At 41.3% G+C, this 27,267-nt stretch overlaps 1 protein-coding gene across 3 annotated transcripts in view; it reads right to left on the bottom strand.

Annotated features, from left to right (window-relative positions):
- ATM (ATM serine/threonine kinase) overlaps positions 1–27,267 on the bottom strand; it is a 134,670-nt gene that overhangs the window by 93,708 nt on the left and 13,695 nt on the right. For all 3 annotated transcript variants that reach the window (XM_019524367.1, XM_019524368.1, XM_019524366.1), the window contains exons 5-20: positions 26,130–26,294; positions 23,477–23,642; positions 22,875–23,113; positions 21,953–22,116; positions 20,762–20,931; positions 17,910–18,281; positions 17,029–17,223; positions 13,018–13,113; positions 10,333–10,552; positions 9,357–9,482; positions 8,070–8,195; positions 5,804–5,893; positions 3,384–3,540; positions 1,906–2,105; positions 1,318–1,400; positions 1,075–1,230 (exon numbers count right to left, since the gene is read on the bottom strand). In XM_019524367.1, coding sequence (XP_019379912.1) covers positions 1,075–1,230; positions 1,318–1,400; positions 1,906–2,105; positions 3,384–3,540; positions 5,804–5,893; positions 8,070–8,195; positions 9,357–9,482; positions 10,333–10,552; positions 13,018–13,113; positions 17,029–17,223; positions 17,910–18,281; positions 20,762–20,931; positions 21,953–22,116; positions 22,875–23,113; positions 23,477–23,642; positions 26,130–26,294 — 2,725 coding nt within the window. The remainder of the gene's footprint in view (positions 1–1,074; positions 1,231–1,317; positions 1,401–1,905; positions 2,106–3,383; positions 3,541–5,803; positions 5,894–8,069; positions 8,196–9,356; positions 9,483–10,332; positions 10,553–13,017; positions 13,114–17,028; positions 17,224–17,909; positions 18,282–20,761; positions 20,932–21,952; positions 22,117–22,874; positions 23,114–23,476; positions 23,643–26,129; positions 26,295–27,267) is intronic.

Raw genomic sequence — 27,267 nt, 5'->3', positions numbered from 1 at the left:
GAGGCTACAGTGAATTCTGGGGTGGCTGCAGCCCTTTCTGTAGCCCCCTCCCAGTGCCACCACCATCCACCCCAAGCACAGCCCAGCCCAGCCCCTGCTGGGAACAGGCCAGAGCAGCCCTGGTCCCAGCCCACCCACACCCCACCCCACATGCAGATCCGAGGGCACACGCTCCCCCCCATGCCCTCCTGGGGTGTGCACAGTCGGAACTGTCACTCCCTGCACCCTCCAGATGAGCTGCTCGTGGCTCTGCCCTGTGCCCTGCGCCATGCCCCATCTGAGCAGCGCCTGCCCCTGGCCAGGGCTCTGCTATGTTTTCCCAAGGAAGGGCCCAGAATGACCCAGCTTGGGTTGTAGGTGGGAGGGTACTAACCCAGCCACCACCACTTCTCCCTGATAATCAGCTAGCTTCAGAATGGCTCCCTCTGCCTGAGCCCCTGCTGCCCAATGGTGGTGCAGGACAGGGAGAGCCCACCGTCACTGAATGTCAGTAAAACCATGGCTCTACCAGCAGACCCCTGCTTTAAATGACCACTGAGGCAGTAAATGGTGGTCTCATTTGAGGGGGTCCTGACTGATCTGAGTCAGAACCTGAAATAAAAGAAGAGCAACACAGCCCTTTACACTTGTGGCCTTCCAAGCTACGTTGCTGCCCCCTCTGACTGGCTTGTCTCTGGAATAAATGGCAATTAAACTGAACTACCTGGGATTAGTTTACAGATTGATAAAGCATTGTCCTGGGAAAAACTGTTAGTCCATTTTATCTAGGGTATTTCAGTAATACTTAGAGTGGGACACTGGACTTGTACATCTATAGAGTCCCAAGAAAGGCCTTTCTCCAAGGAGAAATGGAATATCTATTTATAGCCTTAATGATTAGGGGGCACAGTTTAGGATTAATATAGGATTAGCACTGATATAAAACAGAGACCGTGAACAGTTCCCATGTGGGAGAAGTATACAAACTAGATGCCTGTAGCTAGTGCCACAACAGCATCACATCCTTTGTTTAAGCTACCAGGCTGAACAGTTTACGGCCAATATAGGTTGTTACTTTAAATAGCTAATACATACCAAAATGCTCCAACAACTGTTAAAAATTGTCCTTGGGCATCTCCTGTTTCTTCAGCATTTGCACTGGCTTGGCCCAACCCCACTGCTATTGGGAGTAAATTACTTAGAACTACTTTACACACTTCTTGATCTCGTCGATACATGGAGCACACATCACTGTAAACAAGAAGAGACAGCATTTGAGAAACTAAACAGCAGAAAAAAGCAGCTATACAAAAATGAGTTTTCTTGTATACTTCTTACGAAAGAGGCTTGAGAAGCATAACAATGTCTTCTTCTGGCAACATGTTTTCTTCAACTGGGAGTTCCTTCAAAAGGACCAAGTACTAAGACATAAGAAAATATTGTAATCAGCTATATTTCTAAATTAAGCCACAAAATAAAAATCATTTTTAATCGGTGTTACGAGAAGTCATACACTAAGATACTTATGTCAGATATTTGATATTTGTTTTCTTCACAAAAATTAATATGATATACAGTTATAAAAGTAGTTACATTTTATATTTTGCTATCCAAATGCACTGTCCCAAGGCGTAAAAATAGAGCTTTCATCTCTGGTCCAGAGAAGAGGATTATATAACCCCCAAGCCATTAGTGGCTAAGGACTGAATGAAGGATACCGTATGGCCTCAACACACTATTTCCTGAGGAATCTTATGCTAGATTTAATGACCTTTTAATTTTTTAAAAGCAGCTACTATAGATATTCCTTGGTGGACTGGTGCTAAAAATATGGCAAACAAGGGCACATGCAACTTTAAAAGTCAGAATGTGTGTACTGAGAGGTTTCTACTGAATCAAGAAGGAAGTGTGTCACTAATCACTTACCACGTGTAGATGCAGTGGTTTACTTGCATCGAACGTACTTTTTTCAATGAGCATTAACAGCTTCCTCCGTATGTCAGAAGCTCTAAAGCTAACTGTATGAATTTGGGATGTAGTTACACAAATACACAGGAACCTCAGAATTTCAAGAAGTAGGTTATCTTGTTTTGTCAAATGTTCTTCGGCTAATGGGCTCATGGCACCTAGAAGTAACATTTTCTTATTAAGTATGAAAAATGAATCTTTTAAAACAATCAAATATATAACAAGAGGGTTAGGCACATGCATACAGCTAATTTAAGCACTTCAGACTGACAGCTTTGAAGTCTACTGCTGTGCAGAAGAGGTACAGACATCAGTAGCTCAAGCTTCCCCCATCTGTTTTAGAGTGACCGCCTTCTTAGAAAGGCTAATTCATTATGTGCTTACTTCTCATAATATCTCTATTTCCCATACATATCCCCAGCCTCTTCATCAAGTGTGGCACAAAGGTGTCAACAGAAAAATTTGCAGTGTGGTTTTTGCGATGTGAATACCCTCACCCAGAATTTGGTCAAAACCCCAAATCACTTCACACATTTTACAAAGGCAACCCAACAAAGCATGTGGTGGTCAGAATAGCAATGGACCTCGTACAAAATTCAACTGTCACCTAAACAAAACAGTTCAATATGCAGATGCAGAGCTGCTGTTCCCAACACCCTCTGGCCCAACCTTTATTATTATTTGTTCAGGTCTGGAGATTGCTTTTCAAAGATTGCCACTGAAAAAATGTGAAGTGGACTGAATGAAGTTCATAGTTGTACTGAAAATACAAAATTCACAGTACTGAGTAAGGCATAAAATGGTCATCAACCTAACTAAGGAATTTAAATTTGATCTCACAGCAAAACATAACATCACCACTGCTACTTCCAAAACACCTTGAAAGGAGTTAGAGCCAGAGACCTGGATAAGAAGGAGCCTTCTCTCTGGTTTCTACTAGGCCAGACTGGAAAAAGCTGATTTCATCAGAGAGGTGATAGATTTGCTATTCACGGGAAGAGGCAAAGGTAAAATAGAACCAACTTTTAGGCCCAAAAAAGTACCTTGGTATTAGGTATAAAAGGAGTTGTGGTCAAGTGAACAGAGTGCTAGACTGGGAATCTGGAGCCCTGATTTCTACGCCCAATTTTGTCAGACTCAGTGCTTAACCTTGAAAAGCCAATTAAATTCTTTGCTTCGGTTTTAACACCAATAAAATAAGGATAATTGCTTCTTCCTTGCTAAGGTGACTACAGGAATGTATATGTTAATGCTTGTAAAACACTTACAAAGAGCTAAGAATTATTATGTTTGGGGATAATTGTCTTAACAGCAATCCCATTATATAACTGAATGGTTCCATGTAGTATCTGATGTTGAGATGCCATAAAACTGAAAAAACATTTACTCTAAATTTTTGCAAAACAATTCTGTGCATGGAAAAAAATGTGGCTTACCAGTTATGTTTTGTACCTCACCAGCCTCATTAGTCTCACTCATGGCAGCTGTACGGTGGTCAGTGAATAGGTCTACGGTTACTTGGTTCTCTACTTCCATTGTACTCTCCTCAAGATCATCTTCCATTAGTTCTGCTTCTCCAGTTTCATTGGACATCTGACAAAAGCATCATATTCTTTTTTAAATTGTATGTAGGGTGGTGCAAGGCAGCATGTAGGCATCAGAACAGTAAAAGAAACCAATGTAGTAAAAAGGGTGAGGAGGGACAAAATTCGGAGCAATAAAACTGAATCTACTCAGGGCTGGGACACATAATACCTTTCCATGGTTGTTATCGTTTCTTTAAATTAATACAAATGTACTATACAAAACGTTTTTATTTTGCTGTTACTGTCCTCACATTGTCACACTTGTTTCATCTACCCATCTCATCATAAAGCTGTCTGGTGAGGAATCTGGAGCAGGAACTGCTCTGTATTGTTTGCACACAGTGGGGTCCTGATTCTTAACAGACTCCTTAAGCAGTACTGTGATATTTTAAGGTGGGCTTCTCATTCTATTTGATTTCTGGTTCTAAAGAAACTGGAGGAAGAAAAGAAAAGGCCTCACTACAGAACATGATAATTACTAGCTGACCAACTGACTGACAAGTTCACAGTGGTGAGGACTTTTGCAATATCTTTCACTGGGACAAGTGTATAGTTGAGAAAGCTATTGGACAAGCTTTCAGGCATCACATGCCCTTCCTCAGGTCTAAGAAAGAAGCAGATGCAGGCTGAGCTAAATATCAGAGAAAAGCCTCCATGTCAGTGCAAACAGCCTGCCTGGAGGGATGGAAAAGGACTGTGAACTAAGAGTGTGAACTAAGGTGTTATATAGAGCCATAGAGACAATATATGTGCAGTAAAAGGGAAAACTTAGTGGCAAAGTAAGACTCAGGGTTAGTAGTAAGTTTACAGTGGTGACAAACTCATGACCTATGTAGAACTACTTCCCAAGGTGCAGTGGTTGGGATGAAAAAAATGGAGTTTCAAAGTTTTCACTAAATGTAATGATACCATATTCTGTTACTTTGCCAGTGAGCACAACACAGAGATATAAAAGTTTACAGGAACTTTTAACAGCCTCCTGCCCCAGGAGTGGTCATAACACACCTGGAGCTCCCCTACGGCCTTGTCACTTTTACTTTCTTAGGGTGATCTCCCCTTTAACTTTCCTGCCATGGCTTGATGTAATTATGCTTTCAGAAAAAAGGGAGGCTGCCCCAAGGCTCCCCAAGCAAGATCTCATATTCATGAATGCAGGTATCACTGTTCATCACCTTAAGGGCTAATTAACTGGCCTCCTCATTTTCTCTTTATAACCATGCCCAAACCTCACAAATATTATCAGTCATTGGGCATGAAGTCCCATTGTCCAATCCAGTCAATCTCTCATTCATGGGCCTTCAGCCCCACTGACAACTCCAGTCAATGCAGGCCTCTAAACATGGAACAGTCACTGCCACTGTTGGGACCTCCAGCCCTGATGCCTTTAACTGTTCTGGCCCCTCCTGAACCTTGAACAATCTTAACCTCTCTTGGGCTTAGGTCTGCATTCTCTGCTCCACCTGGGCTCAGGCATCTTTAACTGTACCCCAACCTCTCCTGGCCCCTCCAGGGCCCAGGACTCTGTCCTCTGCTATTCCTGGGATCTGGCCTCATTACCTCTGATAGACTCTTTCTCCTGGGCTGTGGGCCCCTGGCCCATGGATCCCTGACCTGACCCTGGTTCCTGCCCCTCATGGGCTGTGAGTCCACAACCCTGCCTGATCTCATCATTGCAGCTGTGGCCCTGCTCCTTGGACTTTCCCCCTATCCCTCGAGTCCTGGCCCTGCCCCTAGGCCAATTGAGACCTCTACAACCCCTAAAGACTCAATCCCTAAACCACTAGTGTTTCCCCTAAGGCTGTCTTACCTCAAGTGGTTGGGATGCTTTATCAGAGGCTCCCCCTGCTGCCAGCTCAGAAGCTCTTCCCTCCATGGCCTGCAGGACTAGACTGACAACCCAGGTCAAGTCCTGGTCTTCTATTCTGCAAGCCCAGCTCCTTTTGAGTCATGCAGCTCCCTTGATTGCCCTCTGCCTCACCTGCAGCCTGCTTTCTTTACCAGTAGCAGGAGCACCAATCTCACTACAAAAGTTTTTTCTTTTGTGAATATTTATTTTCCAAGCACTATGATATAGCATTGTCTTCCTCTCCCAGTTTACAAACATACATTAACAAACATTTTGAGTTGAAATATTCTTAAAATTTTATATATTTTAATGTCTATTTCTTTGCAGAAATAGAAATCTCATGTTTTGCCTCCAAGTTATATATGCTGTATAAATGAGCCTCTTACCAAATGTAACACTTAGAAATACTGAGAAATATACTTACTAGATGTTCGCAAATATCTACAAGATCATTCATCAGCTTTGATGTTAACAAACACTGGAATAAGCCAGATAAGACCTTACTTGGACTGCTCTGTCAAAAACAAAATGTGACAAAACAAAAGGCTGGTTATCATAGCATGCACCATGTTATTTTGTTCTTAGCAAAGAACTGGATTTATCCAATCCTGTGAATACATGAAACAGAGATTAATAAAAATGCAGCTCTGTGGGAGATGCGTCTTTGTAAGGAGGGAAACTCCAGCTTTCTTGCTTACAGACACATCCCAGAGAATCTAGCAACATGTCTGTGCAAGTGGGAAACCCTATTTTTCCCATTTATAGAGAAATGTCCTTGGATTCCCCTGAATGAATATCTGTAAGAAAGAAAAGCTGGGAAGGAGCTTCTGGGGCTGGAGGAGCCAATTTGGCGTGGGAATTTCTGAGGTGTGCAGGACTGGGGCTCCTTATGCTCCCAGAACACCTACTCAGGGTAGCTGAAGCATGTAGGCAGCTCTGGGCTGTCCAGGCTCTCCCATCACAAAGAAAATACAAGGCCACCACTAAGTAGCAAGAAATTCATACCACCTTTGTCCCAACCACAAATTTGGGGCATTTGTAGTATAATAAGGCACATGGACTTAAGCCTTCTTTGCCTTTTTGCTGCCATAAAAATTCTTATGGCAACACAAAGGTGATGTAAGGTGACGTGTTTCCATCCTAAGATTCAATGCTCAGTCACACTCTTCTCTCTAGTGACACAATACTATGATCTGATTTCATGAACACTTTAGGCAAGATTCTCAGCTGAATCACAGCAGCATAATTTATTTATTCAATAACCTGACCATAAGTCTTAAATAATGGTTGATGATAGTCTAAAGACAGAATTTCTTTCCACTGTGTTGTCTTCCGGGTTTTTAATTCAGTATTTTTCCAATTTGTACCAGCTGACATCACGTCTCAAATAATACACCATCCAACTTTTCTATACCTTAAAAAATGGCTGTTATACAAGGGTGGGCAAAATGCGGCCCCCAGGCCATTCTATCTGGCCCGCGGGGCCCCTAAAAAATGTAGAAAATTAATATTAATCTGCCCTGGTCTGCCTGTCATGCAGCCCTCAATGGCTTGCCAAAACTTAGTAAGTGGCCCTCTACCCACAGCAATTGCCCACCCCTGCTGTAATAACTCGCAATGCTGTATCATAGTCTATATACTTCAGACAGTCTATTAGTCATAGCTATTAGAAATATCTAGTAAAATGTACTCCTAGTCTAAATTAAGTATGGAGCAAAACTAAATGCTTGCTAAGGCTCATGGGAGTTGGTTCTGAGGACTTTTATGACCTATACCAAAATTGTGCGACCTGCCAAAATTGCGTGACCTGCATGTGCAGGGGCAGCAGGGCAAGAGAACAAATCTGCCAGGTCATGGAGAGCCCCAAAGCTACCCACCCAGTTCTAGATTTGGGGCAGTCCCCCCACGTGCTAACAATACACTTATTGTCAACAGACGTTACATTTACTTAATATACAACATGACACATTCAACCAGTTTGTGACACCATAAAATGGAAAATAACCACAAAGATGTTCTGCATACAATGGAAGGCATGTAAAATAGAACATCTTTGTGGCTGGTTTTCCATTTTATGGTGTCACAAACTGGTTGAATATGTCATGTTGTGTATTACATAAAGCTAACATCTGTCAGGGCCCTAACATGTACAAATCACTTGAGTTAGTTAAATTCATAACCACTTGCTCAGTTCTTTAAACTTTACCTAAGAAAGAAATGCTGTTGGCTGACAAGAGAACAGAGTACAAAATGCATGGCTTAAAGACCAGAGAACTTGCAGGAAAAAACAGTTAGAAAAGTAAATCCAATCTATTAGAATAATGAAATATATGTAAGTGTAAAAAAACTTGTAATATAAGTACATATTTAAGGTTATAGGAAAAAAGTATATTGTATTGATTTTGAGAAACAGCATACAGTTGTGTATTAAGACTCTATTATAGCACATACACACAAGGAAGTAGATTGAAAATTATGTGTATGTATATAATTGGCATATCTTGATTTAACCATGCAACCTTAGATTTCTAAAAGCTTCTACAGAAAATGTATATCAGTAAATGTGTATGTCATAAATAGATCTTAGAACTTTAAAAATACATTACAATTGCTTTTTAAAAGTTACAGTTAGGTTACACATGATATTATAGAATAAAATACAACCAGAACAACTAATTTAGATACCCTACCTTGGTACAGTTACATAAGCAGTTGGAACATTGCGTTATCAAATTCCTCAATGAATTAATCCTTGGATCTTCATTTAGTTTATTTTTAGACTGAAAAATGCTTTCTCCAACATAATGCATGAGGGTCTATTAAAAAAAAAAATACAAATCCAGTGGAGTAGAAATTCCTCAATCACATATTGCTTTTATGTAATTGCATGCATGTGTGGCCATAAGGACATATGGTTCCAATACATGTTTAAGTCCCAGTATTCAGGATTTAAGTTACTGGATTTTTTCGATGAAAGGTTTGTTTTGTCTTTTATTGTTACATAAGAGTTGTTTCCAAAATGTCAAACTGACCACAAAGACCAGATTGAAACTTGAATTTTCTAGTCATAGAAGAAAAAGACAATGACATAATATAGTGGTGTAGGTTGTAGCTGTGTTGGTCAAAGGACACAAGCAGACAAGGTTCTTTGGGTAAATCTAGTATCTTTTATTAGACCAGCTCAAATAGTTGGAAAAATACTTTTTAGCAAGCTTTTGGGTACAAATACCCTTTGTGATGCTTCTTTAGCCTGACGAAGGGTATTTACACCCAAAAGCTTGCTAGGAAGAATTTTTCCAACTATTTGAGCTGGTCTAATAAAAGATATCAGATTTATCCAAAGAACCAATGACATGATATTGTACTTGAATGCTGATCCACAGCTAGTGGTAAGGCCATTCAGTCTCTATATTCATTAAGTAAGTCCTTGACCTTTGCTCAGGCTTTGGACAAAAGATTTAAATAATTTTGTTTGTGACTGTGGCTTAATCTGTATCTGTATCTATCTATTAGAACTAAAACTGGATCGCCAGGTAACTAAAGATATTAAGAATATGTTCTGTGACTTCCATTCTTTAGCAACAAGAATCTGAAAAACCTAGGTGTTAAGTGCTCCACTATCCTGCTAATGGACTCCTTTGCCATCTGGTTCCTGATAGTTTAGATTTCTCACAACTTTCTAAAAAATGATGAAGAGACATGATACACGTTTAGAATAACTTCAACTTCAAATAAGAGAAGGCCTATTGGTGCACTGAAACAATGTTAGTGTTATCTGTTTAATTTAAGAAAATTTGTTTTAGTAAAAGCATAAAACCTAGCCCCTCATAGTATATTTGGTACATATTGAAGTCTAACACTACAGTGATTTGTTAGAAGTAGAAGTCAGTGGAACCAATTTTTTTGTGAGCTGAAAATATAAAGTTTTTCTCCTTATAATTATATTAATAATTTTACAGTTAAAAGTTGCTACTTACTTTAGCTTTCTGAAATAAATCCGACTTACAGGCATCCTCTTCAGTTATTGTGCCAATGTGGCAATAACAGCCAAGAACACCAGTCAAGAGACTGACACCTCGGACAAGGTGTTCTGCAGTAGTAAGCTTGAAATAAATTACATATAAATAAATTTTACATTAAAATGTATTTCAGTAGCACACAGCATTCTTGAATTCTTTTTAATTATATAAAAACTTAAAATGAATACTGTACTTCTAAAATACAATGTTTCAATAAAAGACCTTCAAGCACTCTATAGGAGTGTAATAGAGGGGCTTTTTTATAAAATAGGTAAGTCTTTTTATCTGACACCTAAACTTGGAGGGGCACGGTAACTATGTTGTTTTCCAAAGTTTACTAGCAGAACCAGGAATAAAACTTACAACTCAGGAGTCTCAGTCTTTTTCTCTAATCTCTGGTTAACACTACTGTCTCCCTCTATTTTCCAAAGCTTAGCAGCAAGCTCCTAGAGGAATACCAATATGATACTACCAGTCCCACCTTGTTGAAGGAATGGAAAAGTTCAAAACCCTTTTTCCCCCTACACAAGATATTGTACAACACTTGGGTGAATCTTGACTACGCTGATATTAATGAGAATTCTGTCATCAACAAAATGAGGTCAGGATCTCACTTTATAATGTAATTAGGTACTTTAAAAATGACTGATTAAGGAGGATGAAAACTATAAGGAGAAAAATAGTTTAATCAGTAATGTTGTTCATATCTCCATATTTTGTATTATATAACAATTTCCACGTAACTCTTCTGGAGAACTAAATGTATTATGGACTATATCACAGGGAAATACTTCACACTAGAACAGAGGTGCTGGTAACAACCATCAAAAATTGTTTGCCATTCAATTTTAAAAAGAAAACTGCTGAAGTAACCTGAAAATACAGGTATCAGCAGTACAAAGATATGGGACTTCAACACTCATTTCTAACTCACCTCAGAAGAACAGATATTTGAAAGCTGTTCTGATACCACTAAAAGATAGCGCTCCAGTGTTTCTCTAAGGTGTTGGCTGACAGTGAGTCTTAAATTGGGCAAGTTTTTATCTGCAGCATTCACTGTAGGGCTGGTGAAAATGGACATGTCATCAAAAGTTGTTTGCAGATATAGCTCTTCAACTTCTGAAAACCCAACTTCTCCTTTTGTATGTTGAACACTTAAAAAAAAAAAAAAAAAAGTTACTCTTACTATGACACTATCTGCAGCCTTTGAAACCACTGCTTAAATACAAGCAACGTGCATAGGAATAAAATAAAATAGTTTTTCATGCTTCCAATCAATGGCTAAACTTTCACCCTGTTCATAAGGAAAATCTGTAGTCTTAGAATAGATCCATGATTTTTGAGGAAAGAACACCCAGGGTACTCAGCCTCCAGTCTGTGGGCCAGATCCAGCCCCAGAACAATGTCATGTAGCCCACGGTGCTACTCAGGAGGTCTAAAAATTTGAAATATTGAATACTGCCATTTAACCTGAGTCTGAGATTATTCTGAGATGACTCTGCACTGTAAGCAAAATGTGTGAACAAACTGTAGTGTGTGAAATTGGAACATCCTGGAAAACAGTGTTCAGCAAGGTTCTGTTTGTCATTTACTACTTTTAAATGTCATTTAAATCTTCACATACTCTATTCTACTGGTGGGTATAAAAAGGGAGGCAACTGGAAAAGTGTCTAGCTCAGTGGTGCTCAACATTTCAGGACTGTGGGCTGAATGAATGGCATGGGGCCAGTCTGTGTTGACAGGTCCTGAGCTGCCCAGATCCTGTCCTATACCTGATCTGGCACATTGGTCCACACAATTGACCAACAGGGCTCTCCTTGAGTCTGGAAATCTAGGGAAGCAGCAATTAATATTGCCAACACTCCTTGGCGGCCAATTTTTTAGACCTCATGAGGTCCACTGTGGGCTACATGACTTTGTTCTGTGGGCTGTATCTGGCTCGCAGGCTAGAGGCTGAGCACCCTGGGTGCTCCTTCCTCAAAAGTCGTGGATCTATTCTAAGACTACAGGTACAAAGGAAAGAAGAATGAACAGTGTGGATCCATGGAGGAAATCATTTAAAAACAGTCCTTTAGGGTAACATCAAAACCAGTTACCCTAAAGGACTGCCTACACTGACTAGCACAAAAGTTGATTAGCAGTCTCCAAATCTAAAGGATAAACTTACTTAAAGACTACAAAACTGCTACTCTAAATTGAACAGGTGAGCAAAGGCTAAATCCAGAGAATAATCCTGCATATAAGCATGTACTGACCAATTTAATATAGTACCTTTACTGGCCCCATGCCACTCATTCCCACAAGGCAGCCTGTTTCCACCTGAAACAGGCTGCCTTAAACTAGGTGGAATATCCCCCAACATCTACTTGGTCCTGAGCTGTCAGCTACTTCCCAAATAGCATGCAAATTCAATACACTGGGACAGTCTCTAGGCAGAAATTGACTGAGCACTGGCATTCTTAGCTCCTCAATAACATAGCCTCATCTCCCAGAGGAAACTGGGATTTGGGGGAAAACACAAGTAGGTTCACAGATTCGCTTAACTGGAAATCAGAGATTACATCTGACAAAAACCTGTGGCATGGGCATAGGAAGACCCCAGGGGCTAGGGACAGACATTCAAAAAGCCTGAGCTGGAATTGATTAAATCTTTGCAGGTTAGTCTAACCTGGCTAGGCTGAATCAGCTTGTAACTGCACAGACATCCGAGACATGGCTCAGGCTAGAAGCTGGGGGACACTACAGTAGCCCTCCCTTCGCTTCCACAAGGCTGAACTGAGAAGGGCATGGCCACGTCCCAGCAAGACGCTCTGATTAGGGAGGGGTTCCCTCGTTCTGACCAGCCCAGCAGGTAATTGATAACACAGTGTTAATCACCCCTAACTCAGTGTTTATCAGCTCAAGAAAACAACAGAAGGACATTACCAGCTACCTGTTGATTTTGCCCTTGTCCCATCTGCCACAGCATAGACCGTAGCCAGCATGTGGTCTGCTAGCTAATGCTGAGAGGTGTCTGTGTAGTGCAGAGGGAACCAGGCACTTCGTGCTTAGCAAGGAGTGGGGAGGGAAGGTGGGGGCAGAGGGAAGCCAGGCATATGTCTGCAGTCTCTGCGGGCCTCCAGCCAGGGAGCAGAGGGGAGGGGCCAGCTTTGCTGTGAAGCAGAGAGCTCCACCAAGCCCAGAGAGCAGGCCAGGATCCTGGGGGAGTCTGGTTTATCTTAAACCAGCAAGGGGTCTGGACAGACATTGCATAAACCAGTTTGACACAAATCAGTTACGTCTGGTTCTACATTCAACCAGGTTTCTCTCAAACTGGTTTTAGCCATTTCCAAACTGGTTTATATGCGCTGAACATCTGTTCTGTTACAGGTTTAAACCAGTTTCTGATCACTTAAACCGGTTTATGTGCAATGTCTGTCTCTAGACAGGGCCTGGATCTCCAGACTGACATGACAGTCATCAGGAACGGAGTCTTCCATCAGAGATACTGCAAGGAAAATCTTAACAGTGAAGTGGCTCAACCTGAGGATAAGTAGCTCAGAAAAAACATGGAGTTCCCCCCTACAAATATTGCTACTAAGGATCATCAGTATCTATTTATGACAAATATTAAACATACCATTTTGTAACATTTTGAAAAAAAGTCATTGCAGCTCTACAGTTCTTCATAGTAAGGCTCACAAGAATTTTCTGCAGCACTAGATGCGGGAAATCACTGTAAAGACAAGAAAACTTAGGGTTGCTTTCAAGCAGAGGCAAAATTTATGTGAGAAACATTACTACACTTTGCTAATCAGGACTCCTAGCTTCATATCTAACTTTATTATTGTACATTAGAGCACAGGGCTAAGTGCATTCTGAATTCTGCATATATTTAATATAAGACTTAGTATATGACCTTAGGGATCTATTTTGTAGCCATACTGGTCTGAGAAAAAGAAACACAGAACTCTTGGTTTAGAGGTGAAATCTTTTATTAGGCCAACTAAAAAGTAATTGGTCTAATAAAAGATTTCACCTCTGAACCAAGAGTTTCGTGTTTCTCTATATGACCTTAGGGAAGTTACCACCTGTCTTGGTTTATTCAGACATGCTACCAGTTTTAATATTTTACAGTATTTTGTATTCCTCAGATAAAAAGATGCTATATAACCAGATAGCATACTTATGTCACCCTGGTTTTCCCTGATAAAAAAAAAATCACAAATTCTCTGATAAAAAAACTAAAATCCGTGATAAAAATTAAAGCCCCTGCCCCCCACCCCTTCTTGTGCCCCTCACTTCCTGCAAACAGCCCCCCAGCCCTACATACACAGGCACAGACACACAGACAAACACACACACAGACATACAAACACACCCCAGCAGGTAAGTGTGTGTGTGTGGGGGGGTAATGGGAAAAAGGAAGGGGTTGGGGGGGGGGCAGATTGAGAGTGAGGGAGGAATGCATCTCTGTGCTCGTTCCCAGAAGGGGTGGGGCAAGGGCAATGGTGCCCCTCTGTAGGCCACACCATGTGCTGCCTGGTCAGTGAGGGGGAATGCTCGCACATGGCAGCCGCCACCACGCAACCACCACCGCCGTGGGGAAAGCTGGCTGGGGGCTGAGGGAGCGAGGATGTGTTAGGGGAAGACATGGAGTGCCTACCGGCCGGCGCGCACTCCTGGTGGGGCTCTCCCCAACACCTTCCCCTCCCTCAGCCCAGACAGGCAAACATGTGTAGGGGGGAACAGAGCGCTACCTGGGCCACAGCAGTGGAGGAGCAAGGGGCACTGCCAGCTCCATGTGACACACAATGGTGCCCCCCCATCCCCCACCTCAGCCCACTCTATGCCCGCTCCCAGGAGCAGGGCCAGGAGAGGTGAGGACAGTAGTGCCCCTCTGCAGACCTCACACATTCTGCCCTGCTGGGGGGAAAGGGAGGATGCATGCAGCAGCCACCACTACCACCACACAGCTGCCACCGCGTGCGAGCCCCTGCTCCCCTCTGGCCAGGTGGGCATGTGCAGCTCGCAGAGGGGCACCGCTACACTCACCCCCCTGGCCCTGCTCCAGGCAAGTGGTGCGGGGTGTGGTGGTGGTGGCAATGCAGTGGTACTGACACGCAGTGGCTGCCACTGCCACCACACTGCTGTGGCCACTGCTGCTGGCGGCCGCCATCGCAGTGTTGCCGGCAGCTGCCCCCACACTGCACCTCTGTTCATATGTGGCAGCAGCCGCCAGCACCACTGCACTGCCGCCACCATGCCCCACACTGCTTGCCCAGAGCAGCGGTGAGGGCAGCAGTGCCCCTATGTGGGCCTCACATGCCTGCTCAGCCGGGGGGGCTCACATGCAGTGGCCACTGCCACACCACCGCAACCCGCGTCCCATGCAGCTTTTCCGCCGCCAACTGCAGGCAAGTGGTGCAAGGTATAGCAGCGATGGCAGCAACCATGTGCGAGCTCTCCCTTCCCCCTGGCCAGGAGGTGCATATGTGGCCCACAGAGGGGCACTGCTGCCCTCACCCCCTCCCGTCCTGCTCCTGAGAGCGGGCACAGAATGAGCTGAGGTGGGGGGCAGGCAATGCCCCTGGCCCCTCTGCCTCCATGCCCTCAGGCACGCTCTGTTCCCCCCCACTTCCCCAGGCTGAGGAAGGGGAAAGTCCCACCAGGAGTGCCCACTGGCCGGCAAGCACTCCACGTCTTCCCTCAACACATCCTCGGTCCCTCAGCCCCCAGCCAGCTTCCCTCCTAGCCCTGCCCCGCAACCTCCAAGCCTCACCTACCTCCAGGAATGAAGAAGAGTGATCCTCCTCCTGAGGCAGCCTCCAGTAAGTGAAAGTGTCAGGTCCTGCCCTTCCCCTCTCTCTCCCTCCCCTTCTGGGCAGGGCTGGGGCCTTCCCACCCCTTTTGCAAACAGCTCTTGAAGGCTGGAACTCTGCCAGCCTGCAGAGCTCTTTGCAAAAGGGGGAAATCTGCAGGTTTCCCTGCTAAAAGGGAAAATCTGCATTTTCTCCGATTAAACTTGGAAATCCATGGGTTTCCTGTTTTTCCATGGGAAACGGAAAACACGAATTCCTGGTCATGTATAAGAACATCATAGCTTAAGCTAATGTTCAAAATAATGAGAAACCTTAAAATGCATGTCTGTTCAAGACTACTATCTGAACAAATGGAAACTTGGGGTATAACCCATCAGTTACACTGAGGAGTAACAGTATACATTATATAGATTCATAGATTCATAGATTAAGGGTCGGAAGGGACCTAGTAGATCTTCTAGCCCGACCCCCCGCCAGGGCGGGAGAACAACAAAAAACCCCAAAAGAGAAACGGGACTCAAATGAGTCCAGCCAGGTAGGCATCCAGCCTCTTCTTAAAGACCCCCAGGGTAGGGGCCAGCACCACTTCCCTTGGAAGTTGGTTCCAGCTCCTAGCCGCCCTAACCGTGAAGTAGTTTTTGCGGATGTCCAATCTATACCTCCTCTCCATCAACTTGTGCCCATTACTCCTTGTTATGCCAGCGGGCGCTAGGGGAAACAGCGTCTCCCCCAAACCCTTCTGGTCCCCCCTAGTGAGTCTATAGACAGTCACCAGGTCCCCCCTTAGCCTTCTCTTGTGGAGGCTGAATAGGTTCAGGTCCCGCAGTCTCTCACTGTAGGGTCTGCCCTGTTGTCCCCGGATCATGCGGGTGGCCCTCCTCTGGACCCTCTCCATGTTGTCCACATCCCTCTTGAAATGGGGCGCACAGAACTGGACACAATACTCCAGCTGTGGCCTGACCAGCGTCGCGTAGAGGGGGAGGATCACCTCCTTGGCTCTACTCGAGATGCACCTGTGGATGCACGACAAGGTCCGGTTAGCCCTGCCAACCATGACCTCGCATTGTCGGCCCATGTTCATCTTGGAGTCAATAATGACTCCAAGATCTCTTTCTGCCTCCGTGCTCTCGAGTAGGGAGTTCCCCATTGTGTAAGTGTGCTGCTGGTTCCTACTGCCCAAGTGCAGCACCCTGCACTTGTCCGTATTGAAACGCATCCTGTTCCTGTTAGCCCACCCCTGTAACCTATCCAGATCCCTCTGCAATCTCTCCCTCCCTGCTAGCGTGCTCACCTCCCCCCAAATTTTGGTGTCATCAGCGAATTTAAACAGGTTACTTTCCACCCCATCATCCAGATCGCTGATGAAGAAATTGAACAGCGCAGGCCCCAGGACCGAGCCCTGGGGGACTCCGCTACCCACCTCCCCCCAGGTTGAATATGACCCATCCACCACTACCCTCTGAGTGCGACCCCTCAGCCAATCTGCAATCTATATAATATATTACTACTTGTTATTTGAAGTTTAATTTGATTCTAGTCAATGCAAAAATGGAGATATCAAGCCAGAAAATTCTAGCTGTAAAATGTGCAAAGAATTTTCATTCCTAATATTTATAAAGCAATTTTTTTTATATTCAGGGAAGAAAAAATTAATTGAATTGCCCCCCAAAATGTTTGAGACACATTGCAGAAAATTAACACAGATATATAAACTGTACCAAAACATTAGCAACACATAACTACTCTAATATTTTGTTTCTCCCTGCCTGAATGTATACGTTATAGTTTGATCTTATTCATAGGGTAGATTATGCTCCAAAAGTTATTACCTGCACAGTATAGGAGATAGTTCCATAGAGTCATCCATCACCTCCTCCAAATGGCAGAATAGTAGCCATTTCATTATTGATTCTTTTAATAGGTAACCTGTATTCCCTTCACAATTATTCTGCACCTTTCCTACTTCCAGTGTTTCTGGTACAACACAGGCAGTCATCACTGAAGCCAAACAACATGCAGCTGGACTAGAACAGAACAGAACAGAACACAGGGTAACTTGAGGAAATAGCAATCTGATTTACACTCAGTAGCCAGCACTGGGAGGTATGCTCAATCTGTATTTATGCAGCTTAGGCAGCTCTAAATGTCACAAATAATAATTATAAGCCTGAATATTAAACATTCATTATTCTAGATCTGAAGCGCTCTGAAGTGAGATTACAAGGAAATAAGAACAGATGCTTTACCTTGTTTTAAACACCCAGAATGAATCAATTTTAGCCAGATTTTGTTTTTAAGAAGTTTGTCCTGTTTTCTTCTTTTCAACTTTCAAACTTAAACCAAGTTAAAATGCACTTTTCAAGAAGTTATTGCTCAAATGTAGACAGCTCTTTAAAACTAAAATATAGCTGTGGTAACAAATGTAGCCATGTTAGTCTGAAGTCAGGCAGAAGGTAGGAGAGGGTGGAACCTCTGAGACCAACTGGTTAAGAGACATGTGAGCTTTTATTTATTTATTTATTTTTACAGGCAGCATCTGAAAAAAGGTTGTTGCCTACAAAAGCTCATGCCTTCCTGAATCAGTTAGTCTCTGTGTGCCAACCTGACCTACCTTCTGAGTAACAAAAACTGCAGTTCTGCTCATGGAGGAAAAACAACTGGATTGATCTGAATCAGAGACACAAGACATTACATCTGACTTCAACCTTACCTTGAAGGCTTGCATGCAGATCCCAAAAACATCTTCCAGAGTTCTCTGTCTAATACAACAAGGTTTCCTTGAATTATGGCTCTAAGTAACCCAAAGCTTTCTGTTTCAATTTGCTGAAAACTTATGCTGCGAACTGTAAGAGACCAAATTTTTGTCCAGATTCTCTGCAGCTCCAAAATCAGTGAGCTTTTCAAATCACTTTTCTGGTTCTGACAGAGAGCAACTTCTGCAAGGCACCTGAGCACATAGGGGGTCCGTTCCCCTCGTCGTTGCTGAGGCAGTAGCTGGTGCAGTATAGTGAGTAAGAGAGGCAGTTCATTTGTAGGAAGACTCATAGGATACTTCGATATCAATCGAGTTGCAATCTGTAACCTTGAAAACAGAAAATAAAGCAATCAATCTGAAATATACAGAAATTTATTGCGTGTTGAAAGGGATGTGTATTTATTAGACCAACTATTTGAGTTGATCTAATAAAAGATATTGGATTTACCCAAAGAACCTTGTATGCTTTCTGTGTTGAAAAGCATTTTAGAAAATTGTTTTTACTTGTATTTTAAGATATTTTAACTATGATCACATAGATGTTCAGAATATCTTATTCAGATACTGGTGACACTGCCATTTCCAAATAATTAGAAAAAGCCTGTCCAATATCACACACCCTACTTATGTTTTGCAAGATGTGTCAGGTAGGTCTAAACCCAACACTGCACATTGCCATACCTGTCTTTTGGACACTCAGCTTCCAAACTGGGATTCACAATACAACCTGGGTACCTAAGACTACATTCTTAGGGCAAAATGCGGTCCGGGGGCCAGATGCAGCCCGCCAGGCTATTCTATCTGGCCTGGGGGCCCCTAAAATATTAAAAAAATTAAAATTCATCTGCCCTGGGCTGCCTGTCATGCGGCCCTTGATAGCTTGCCAAAACTCAGTAAGTGGCCCTCTGCCCAAAATAATTGCCCGTTCCTGTTCTACCCCACTCTCTTGGTAGTGGAATAGAGAGAGCCTAATGCTGTCCCCTCAGCTTGTAAATAAAGGCTAAATATCATGGTACAGTGGTCAAGCACAGAGAGTCTAAATTCAGAAGAGAAAAAATAAATAATAAAATAAAGCCTAACTAGTGGTGAACTGAGCAGATTTAACCTATAAGGCACTACATCACTGAATGTCCACGATATGGAAAGTTAGCTTTCTCAAACAGTTGCATGAAGAAAGGATAATACATAAATTGCTTTATAAAAGCCATTAGCTGCAGATTAAACTGCTTAAGGGGAGAGAAAGGAGATACTAGCTTTTGAAGAGAAAGTGAGGTTATAACAGAGACAAGGATTTTGTGAATATTTGAGCAATCTTGGTGACATACCTGTAATAAAAGTAAGAATGTAACAGCAGTACTCAACAGATAAACCTTAACACCTAAGTAGGCATCACATTATATTATATCCAACATTTTACTAATAAATTAATACTAACCTAACACCTTCCACTGTTATTACATTTCTTTGACTACCTTAAAAATCCAATTTATTTGCAACTCTGTTCTGTTTGTTTGTTACAGTTTTGATAAAAAAAGCAAGAGTGTCAAAACCTGAAATAAATTCAGTATTGCATTATTTGGGATTCAAACACTTCTGGTTCTCATTGGGACCTATGAGCTGATTTATGACTTCAAAACAGGACTCACGTACTTTAGTCATTTTTGGAACGTCTGAAAACATTACCATTTTTAAGTTTATCTGTCTAAAAATAACCATTTTCACTGACATTTGAAAAACTACAGAAACAGTTATGTTGCCTGTAAAATCTATCTTATAATTAAAAAAAACAAAACAAAAACAAAACAAAAACAAAAATCCAAGCTTATTTTGATTCAGTACTTTTAGTCTGACCTCTAACAGGTCTGGTGCTCCAATTAGGACTCTGTTAAACATAAACTGTATTATGAAAGTTTATCTCAACTTGTTTCATTTTAAAACTTGCATCTGCTTTGAACAAAGTAAAGTACTAAGGATAAGATTTTATGATGCAAGGGAAGCCAAAGACTAATGTGACTTCAAGTCACTTTTATATTCTCCTAATTTTGGGGCGTTTCCAGGATAGGAAGAAGTTGGAGAAGCTCCTAGCAAAATTTAGCTAGAGGCCTGTCTAATTTATAACAGCATCATGAAGCTGCAATAGCTGTAGAACTAGTCATAATTCCCACAGCATAATGCCCTGCCCAGTACATTCCTATATCAACAGCTTGTAAAGAAACCTTTCACAGATGGCAGACATACGGCTGTTTTCTACAGGGACTAAATCAAGAAATCCTTCCTATTTATTATGGGCTTTCAGGTCTGCTATACACTGCTCCAGTCCTGCTATGGAGAAACAAGGGCTGGGATGAGAATCTCACCATGGGTCATTAATGCTTAACACAACTCATTCCACTACCCTGCACAGGAAAGCGAGTAGTTGTATTCTTATTTCAATAATACATGTTATTTACATACTGACTTGTTAGCCACAGAAGTAAAAGTGTGTGAAAGTTATTACTTCTCACTATTATTTCAGTACTGGACCTAAACATATAAAGCAAGGAAAAGGACATGGGTCATGATTTTTCAAGTGCTATGGAAACACTGCTCCAATTCCATGACAACATCCCCGTGTGCACTATTTAGTAATCTAACCCATGCTAATCATTCTGACATCAGAACACCTCTCCTCCACAGCACAAGGTATTCAGTAGGAAAATTCAGTGTAAAATTTAGAAATTCATGCCCCACAGCTTACATAATAACACTATCAATAAGCTAATTATACTGATTTCCATTCCAGAGTAAAAGAATGTAGGTGTCTTTACCAAGGTATGACATCAAAATCATTCTGTGATCTCTGAAGATTGCCTCGAATTACTTCCCATCCCAATTCAATCCTCCTGCGTTTGCTTGGTGCAGTTCCATCACCAGCCTCTCTCTGTGTAATGGCATATGGCTGGCTTATCTCTAGGACTTTGGTGTCTTCAGTAAAAACCTTTGCAAAAGAGGTATTATAAAAAGTACAAGTTAATACAGGCAAACAAATGGTCACCCTCTACTAAAAGCCAAGTGAGACTAATCAAGTTTCATTCTCCTTAAAGACCTATGAAAAACTTTTCCATCTCCTCCTCAATTTTCTTCATAAACTTTAAAGACCATGAGTGGCCTTTAACCCTGACACTCATAGAGGGTACCATAATATAGGTCTCTCCAGAGCCTGACAATCTACTTGTACAATCAGCCACCAAAATCAGATCACACAAGAATTACTTCCTCCTCTTTAGACGGCAAGTATCTTCACTGCTTCTGGCAGCTTAAAAGCAAGAAACAAACTGGGTCCTTACCACAGAAAAAGGTTTAGAAATACAAGAGCTAATTATTATTATATTACTAATTACAGTACTAATTATTATTCATACAGCCATTCCAATTAAACAAACAAGACTGAAATTTTCCAAAGAACCTTAACCCATTTATTCATATTCCTAAATTGTAAAAGCAGTCATAGAAAACATGTACATTAACTACACACAAAATAGCAAAGAGTACTAAACATGCATGGGTTTTTCCAATAACTAACAATTTTGCTCTCTTCTGAATTCCCCAATGCTATAAAAATGTAGGAAAAATAATAGGATTTTCTTCTTTACATATACAATGCATAATCATGTAAAACTTTCAAATTTAGAAAATTTTAAGCAGAGAACTAATTAGGTTTTCCCCTCTACAACATTTTTGTCTACCTCCAACTCAGCACTCCACTTGCCAATAGGGAGTATTCTGGAGCAAGTTAATGCAAATTTTCAGTAGGGAGTTTTCCATAACATGAACAGGTGGGCTCTGTTCTGTTGATGTCAAAAGGAATGTTGCTAGGTAAGGCACTAATGAAACTAAAATATCATTAAAAAATCTTGAAAAAAGATATAACGCCCTATTAATAGAAAAATGGAACATGTGTAGCATCATACTTAAATCAAACTTACATTGGGAAAATATATGGAATAATTACAGTTTACCTGATGACAAATATCAGCCATTAATTCAATTAAGTTTTCCTTTACAGCAATGTTACGTGATCCTGAAGAATATTTTCCTCTACTGCCAATGAGACTTATCTCATTCATCAGCAGATCATACAAGTTGTGTAAGATACTCTGCCATTTTGCTGACTCATATGCACCTATGTATGGAGAAATATTTTAGTGCTATATGCCCTTTAGCTACAGTGCGACAGCTTCAAGATACAACACGACACTCCAAGCTCGTAGGCAAACAGATAATACTGGACAAAAATCAGTGCTGTATTTTACTATAGACTGAACAATGCAAAGAACACAGATCACATTTATTAGAGGTGGAACTGTAACCTGGGAAACAGTTACACTAAAGAGGAAGCATAGATCACTGTAGAGTAGATCAGCGAGTGAGTTCCCAGTGTAAGGATGTCATGAACAGGGTAAACAGGATGTTTGGATTTATAAAGAGGAAAATATCAAATAGAAACAGGGCAGTGGTATTTCCTCCTGTATATGGCAAGTTTCTTTGGCGTGGAGCTTCTGACTAGATGTTCATAATGGCTACTTTTAGCCTTAATATCTATCAAACAGGATGGAAAGATAATGGCTAATCTACACACTACCCATTCTTGTATGCTGTATCCATTCTGCCAAGCTTTAAGTGTTTTTCTCCCATTTGGGCCAGAGATACTGCCTTCTTGTACAGTATCTATCCCACTGTACTACAATTAATAATCATAAAAAAATCTCATACTCAAATTCAACCACTGCAGAAAACTACTGAGAGGCAATAGTTATGCTATGAATATTCTCCAGGTCTACTAGTGAAAGTGACCACTTTTATGCTTGGACAATTTAAACTATCACACAGAATTGTGCTAAAATTAGAAAAGCAAAATCAGGAAAATCATTTATTATTTACCTTTTTCCTGGATTTTTGCTCCCTTTGGATGATGAATTTGAACTTGCAGATTAAGTAACTCAATTATTAGCTCCTTCAGGGAATCTTTGGGTCTATGCTGAGTCCATACATAAAGCACCTTAGGAAGAATTTCTTCACCTAGCTTACAAACTTGTATACGACAGTTCACAGCAAACACACTGCAGAAGATATTAACTGCCGCAAGAATGTGATCCAAGCCAGCAGAGTTCTTCTCCTCCCTGTAACATAAATCAAACACTTTGCCTACAGCAAAAAGCCAACTATCATTAACACGGAAGCATTAAAATCATAACCAGTAATTCTGCCATTCTAAAAAGTCTCTGCAATCAAAAGTAAGAACTCAAATAGTTTTTTGAGTAAGGGCAGTACATAAAAAAGGCTTAATTTATATTCTAATGCATATAGGTAATTCAAATAGTTTTCAGAACACAAGAATTAGTATAGAAAAGATTTATTCTTCATAAATTCTGAGCAGACAGAACGTGTCTAAGAGTAGAATCAGAATTCAGTCCCACCGCAATTAGGACAAACTACCCTAGAAAATGTAATACTTAGGCATAGGGTAAGATGTTGAATGTTACCTTGCACACTGCATTGCTTTGGAAAAGAAGGAAAACATATTGATATTTAGTCCATCAGTTTGGAAGCAGTATCCTCTGGTTAACGTGTGAATTATTCTAGCCACCAAGACTCTGTTAATCTCCTTGGAAGGTTTGAGATACAATCTGCAGTACAGGGTCAGTAGTTCTGTAAGCATAATCCAAAATCAAACTTACATTAAAAAAAGCAAGCAAAATCATACATCATTTCCTTAATGTATGCAAAGCTATGCCTTAAACCAATCTGAATATGTAATTTTAACCAGCTAATTATAGAAAAGGCACCATTATTCATTTGCAGTAAAAGATTTTGGCTGGATCATGAAAATATTCATTTGGTTGCAACACCATACTCATTAGGGTCATTATTCATAAAAGTTAATTTCTTTTTTTCCAGCTCTGAGATTGTATACATTACTCTTGCCTTTTTTAACAGAGTGGTGAATGCTAAGGATAGCATTCTATTCTCTTTCTGGACTTCTGGATGACCAGATTTGGTCATCTACATCAGGGGTCGGCAACCTACAGCCCACAGGTTAAATTGGGCCCACAGAGCCATTGGATCCAACCCATGGAACTGGAAGGCTTTGGTGATATTCTGACAGCAGGAGGCTTTGCCTATATCAAGGGTGAGCAATTATTTCAGGCAGAAGTTTTCTGCTCCTGAACTGTGACTGGAAAGGCTCCCTTAACTTTTGAGAGGTATATCATCATCATCACCTGCAAATAATAGAGGAAGTTCATATGTTCTGATAGAGGTGTTAATTAATATTAAGAAAAGTACTAGAATAGCATTTTGAGCTGTGTGTGGGGTTTCCAGTCAGTCAGAGGTGCCAAAGCATCTAGGCACACACTGGCAGGTTGGAGTGACCCTGCGCTGGCCAGCCACAAGCCCTGCATGCTGAGGGGAGCTGAGGCACCCACTCCTGGCTGGCTATGTGCAATTTCTGGTTTTACGTAAGTTGTATGCGATCATAAAACAAGGCTTGATTTTCCCCACGTTGAATTGGAAGGGGGGGAAATCATCTTATAATTGAGTAAATATGGTATACCCAAGTCCTGATTCAAAACACAGAGGCACCAAACCAGTTCAAAGAATGGTTTCCAGGTATTTTTAATACAAGCCAAACAACCTGTTTCCAATTTGTTCCCCAAAAAGACTTAAAAAAGAAAAAACAAACAAACACAGAAACCTGATACAAGCACTTACCATGAAAAGCTGCAGACTGGGTGGTTTAAGTTTGGCAAAGTTAAACTTAATACAAAATGACTTATAATGGGAACTGAAAGAGAACCTTAATAATAGATAGTGTTATCAAGTCTACCTAGAAAACAATACTGAGCTATTCAGTAATACTGAATTTTTCTGCTAATGGTAAGACTATGACTTTTTTGTTCGTGTAAAAATTGCAAGTTCATTTTTCAGTAGGGCTAAAAATTAGATATATTTGTATGGTTATATTAATAAATACAAGACAAGAGCATTGGGATGAAATCTCTACCACAGTATTTTCTTCATGCTATTTTCATGAGCGTGAAATCTCCAATCCCAAGGCACTTTATCTGGAGTTAGTGCAATTTGTTCTACAATTTCTTTTTAAATTTATGCATGCAATCCAGCCCTAAACAGTTCTGTGAGGCCAACTTCCTCATCTTCTCATCCTTCTTCAGGATGTGATGCTTTTAATAAATCTGACTAATGATACTGGATTGACTGGGGGGGCAGTCGTGTATTAAATCAAAATTCAAGTTTTGTGCATACAACATTTTACTTATTTAGATGGTGTCCCTCTTTTCTGTATTTCATGTTACCTGTCCTAGAGGCAAAACCATGCCACAGAAAAGTAACTAGGAAACCATGTGCATACTTGAACCCTGAATACAGTTTGTAGGTCGCACCCCATTTCCCAATGCTTCCTGTTTTTTGCATCAAACTATAAATTCTTCAGGTCCTGCTTTGTTAAAACATTTGTACAGAGCATAAGAGTGGGGTTCCAATACTGCTTGGGACCTTCCAAAATACAAGTAATATTTCTCAGTAAATTAAATGCATGAGAAACCACATCATCCAATACTCAAAAATATCCCAGATACAAATGTACATTAAGACTATTAACAGGAGTTGTCTTTGGAGTTGGATGTCCTAGCACAACTGATCCACTTCACTGGCATTTCCAGACATCACTGCAAGCACTGTCCTTTAGGGCTGAGCCCCTGTTGCTCCCTGGGCTTCAGGGACCCAGTTGTGAGAGGCAATGGCCCCAGGTGCCCCAAGCTGCCCCAAGCTTGCATATATGCACCCAGGAAACTCCGAAGGGAACTCCTGTTGTACACGTATCATGCTGCCACGTGCCAATTTGGGATCCCTGTAAGGGATTCCCATGGCACACATCTGCAAGCGGAATCATGAGGGCTCCCCAGCCTGCATTGCCCCGAGTCAGGGCATGGCCACCTGATGCATATGCTACAGGAATATCACATGCCTTTTGTCTATGTTGTCTATTTGGGTTAGGGGCCATCTGACATGCTGTGTCTGTACAGTACCAGAAGCATTACGAATAAACCACCACCAAGCATGCATTTTTATGGTAGGAAATATATATTGTATACAGACTTAGAAGTAATATATACTAACCTGACCACTGTAATGGTGATATTTCACACCAATATTTCCTCTCTGAAAGAACATCCTTTAGTAGCATGCTACTACAGTCAGTTCCATAAACAGCGCAGCTTGATGCATCTTTCACTATTTTGATGATATAATTTAGAAGCTCTTGACATTTCAATCGGGGTGCTCCTATACAGAAAATACCAGAGGTACAAATGAGCTTTTTTTAAACTGAAGACTGTATAATGAAGTGAAGTTTGGAGTTAACAAACTGATTAACGAACTTTGAACAATCCCATATTTATTTAGGAGCCTCTCTCTCAACTGTGCTCTTCTGGCAACAACACACATTTTAAGTCTTATCATTGCAACTTGTGACTTGCAGCGTTTTTGAAAATAGCCAAAATAACCCAGGCGTAGTACACCATTTTTACCTGACATATTAAGTTACAATTTCAAATTGACTTAATCTCCTTGTGTTTAAAGAACAACTTTCTAATAACTTATTAGATGATGATCTGAAAGAAAGAGGACACGTGTTGGCTACATTTACAGAGGACACTAAATGTGAGACATTGTGAATATTAAAGACAGAAAAGTAATACAAAAGAATTCCAAGTAGTTAAATATCTCTCTAATTTCATTCTAATGTTTCTAACTGGAAAAGATGCATATTAATACACAGAGGAAAAGAAACTGAAACATGTAATGGTAGGAAGAAATCTGGAGAGCAGTAAAGCTGAAAGAACCATAAGGGTGGTAATGAACTCAATCACAAAAATGCTAAATAGGATTATTTTGAAGGAAAGTGATAGAGTCACCTTTCACAAGGTTCTGATGTGACTGTACCTAAAATAATGTGATTAGTTCTAGACACTGGGCCTGTGTGAAGTGGCAAGTATTCTCTTCAGATTTGGCCAGTTCGGAGGAACTGCAATTCAATTCGGAGATTCAAACCACTATCCTGATTCGATTCAGCCAAATTGGATCCGAAGATTCAGTGCCACTTCGGAGAATCAGCCATAGACTAAATAAGCAGCAGTCCTCACCATGCTGGACACAGCTGCCTCCAGCTGGTAAATCTGTTGTAGTGGGTGGAGGAAAGGGGCATGGAGGAGGGAGGGATTGGGGCTGGGACAATCTGACCGGCCAGGACGGGGGG

This window comes from Gavialis gangeticus, unplaced genomic scaffold, assembly GCF_001723915.1.
Source record: "Gavialis gangeticus isolate Ggan-Ray unplaced genomic scaffold, GavGan_comp1, whole genome shotgun sequence".
Classification (NCBI taxonomy): Eukaryota; Metazoa; Chordata; order Crocodylia; family Gavialidae; genus Gavialis; species Gavialis gangeticus.
This window is presented reverse-complemented; position numbering and strand designations above follow the sequence as displayed.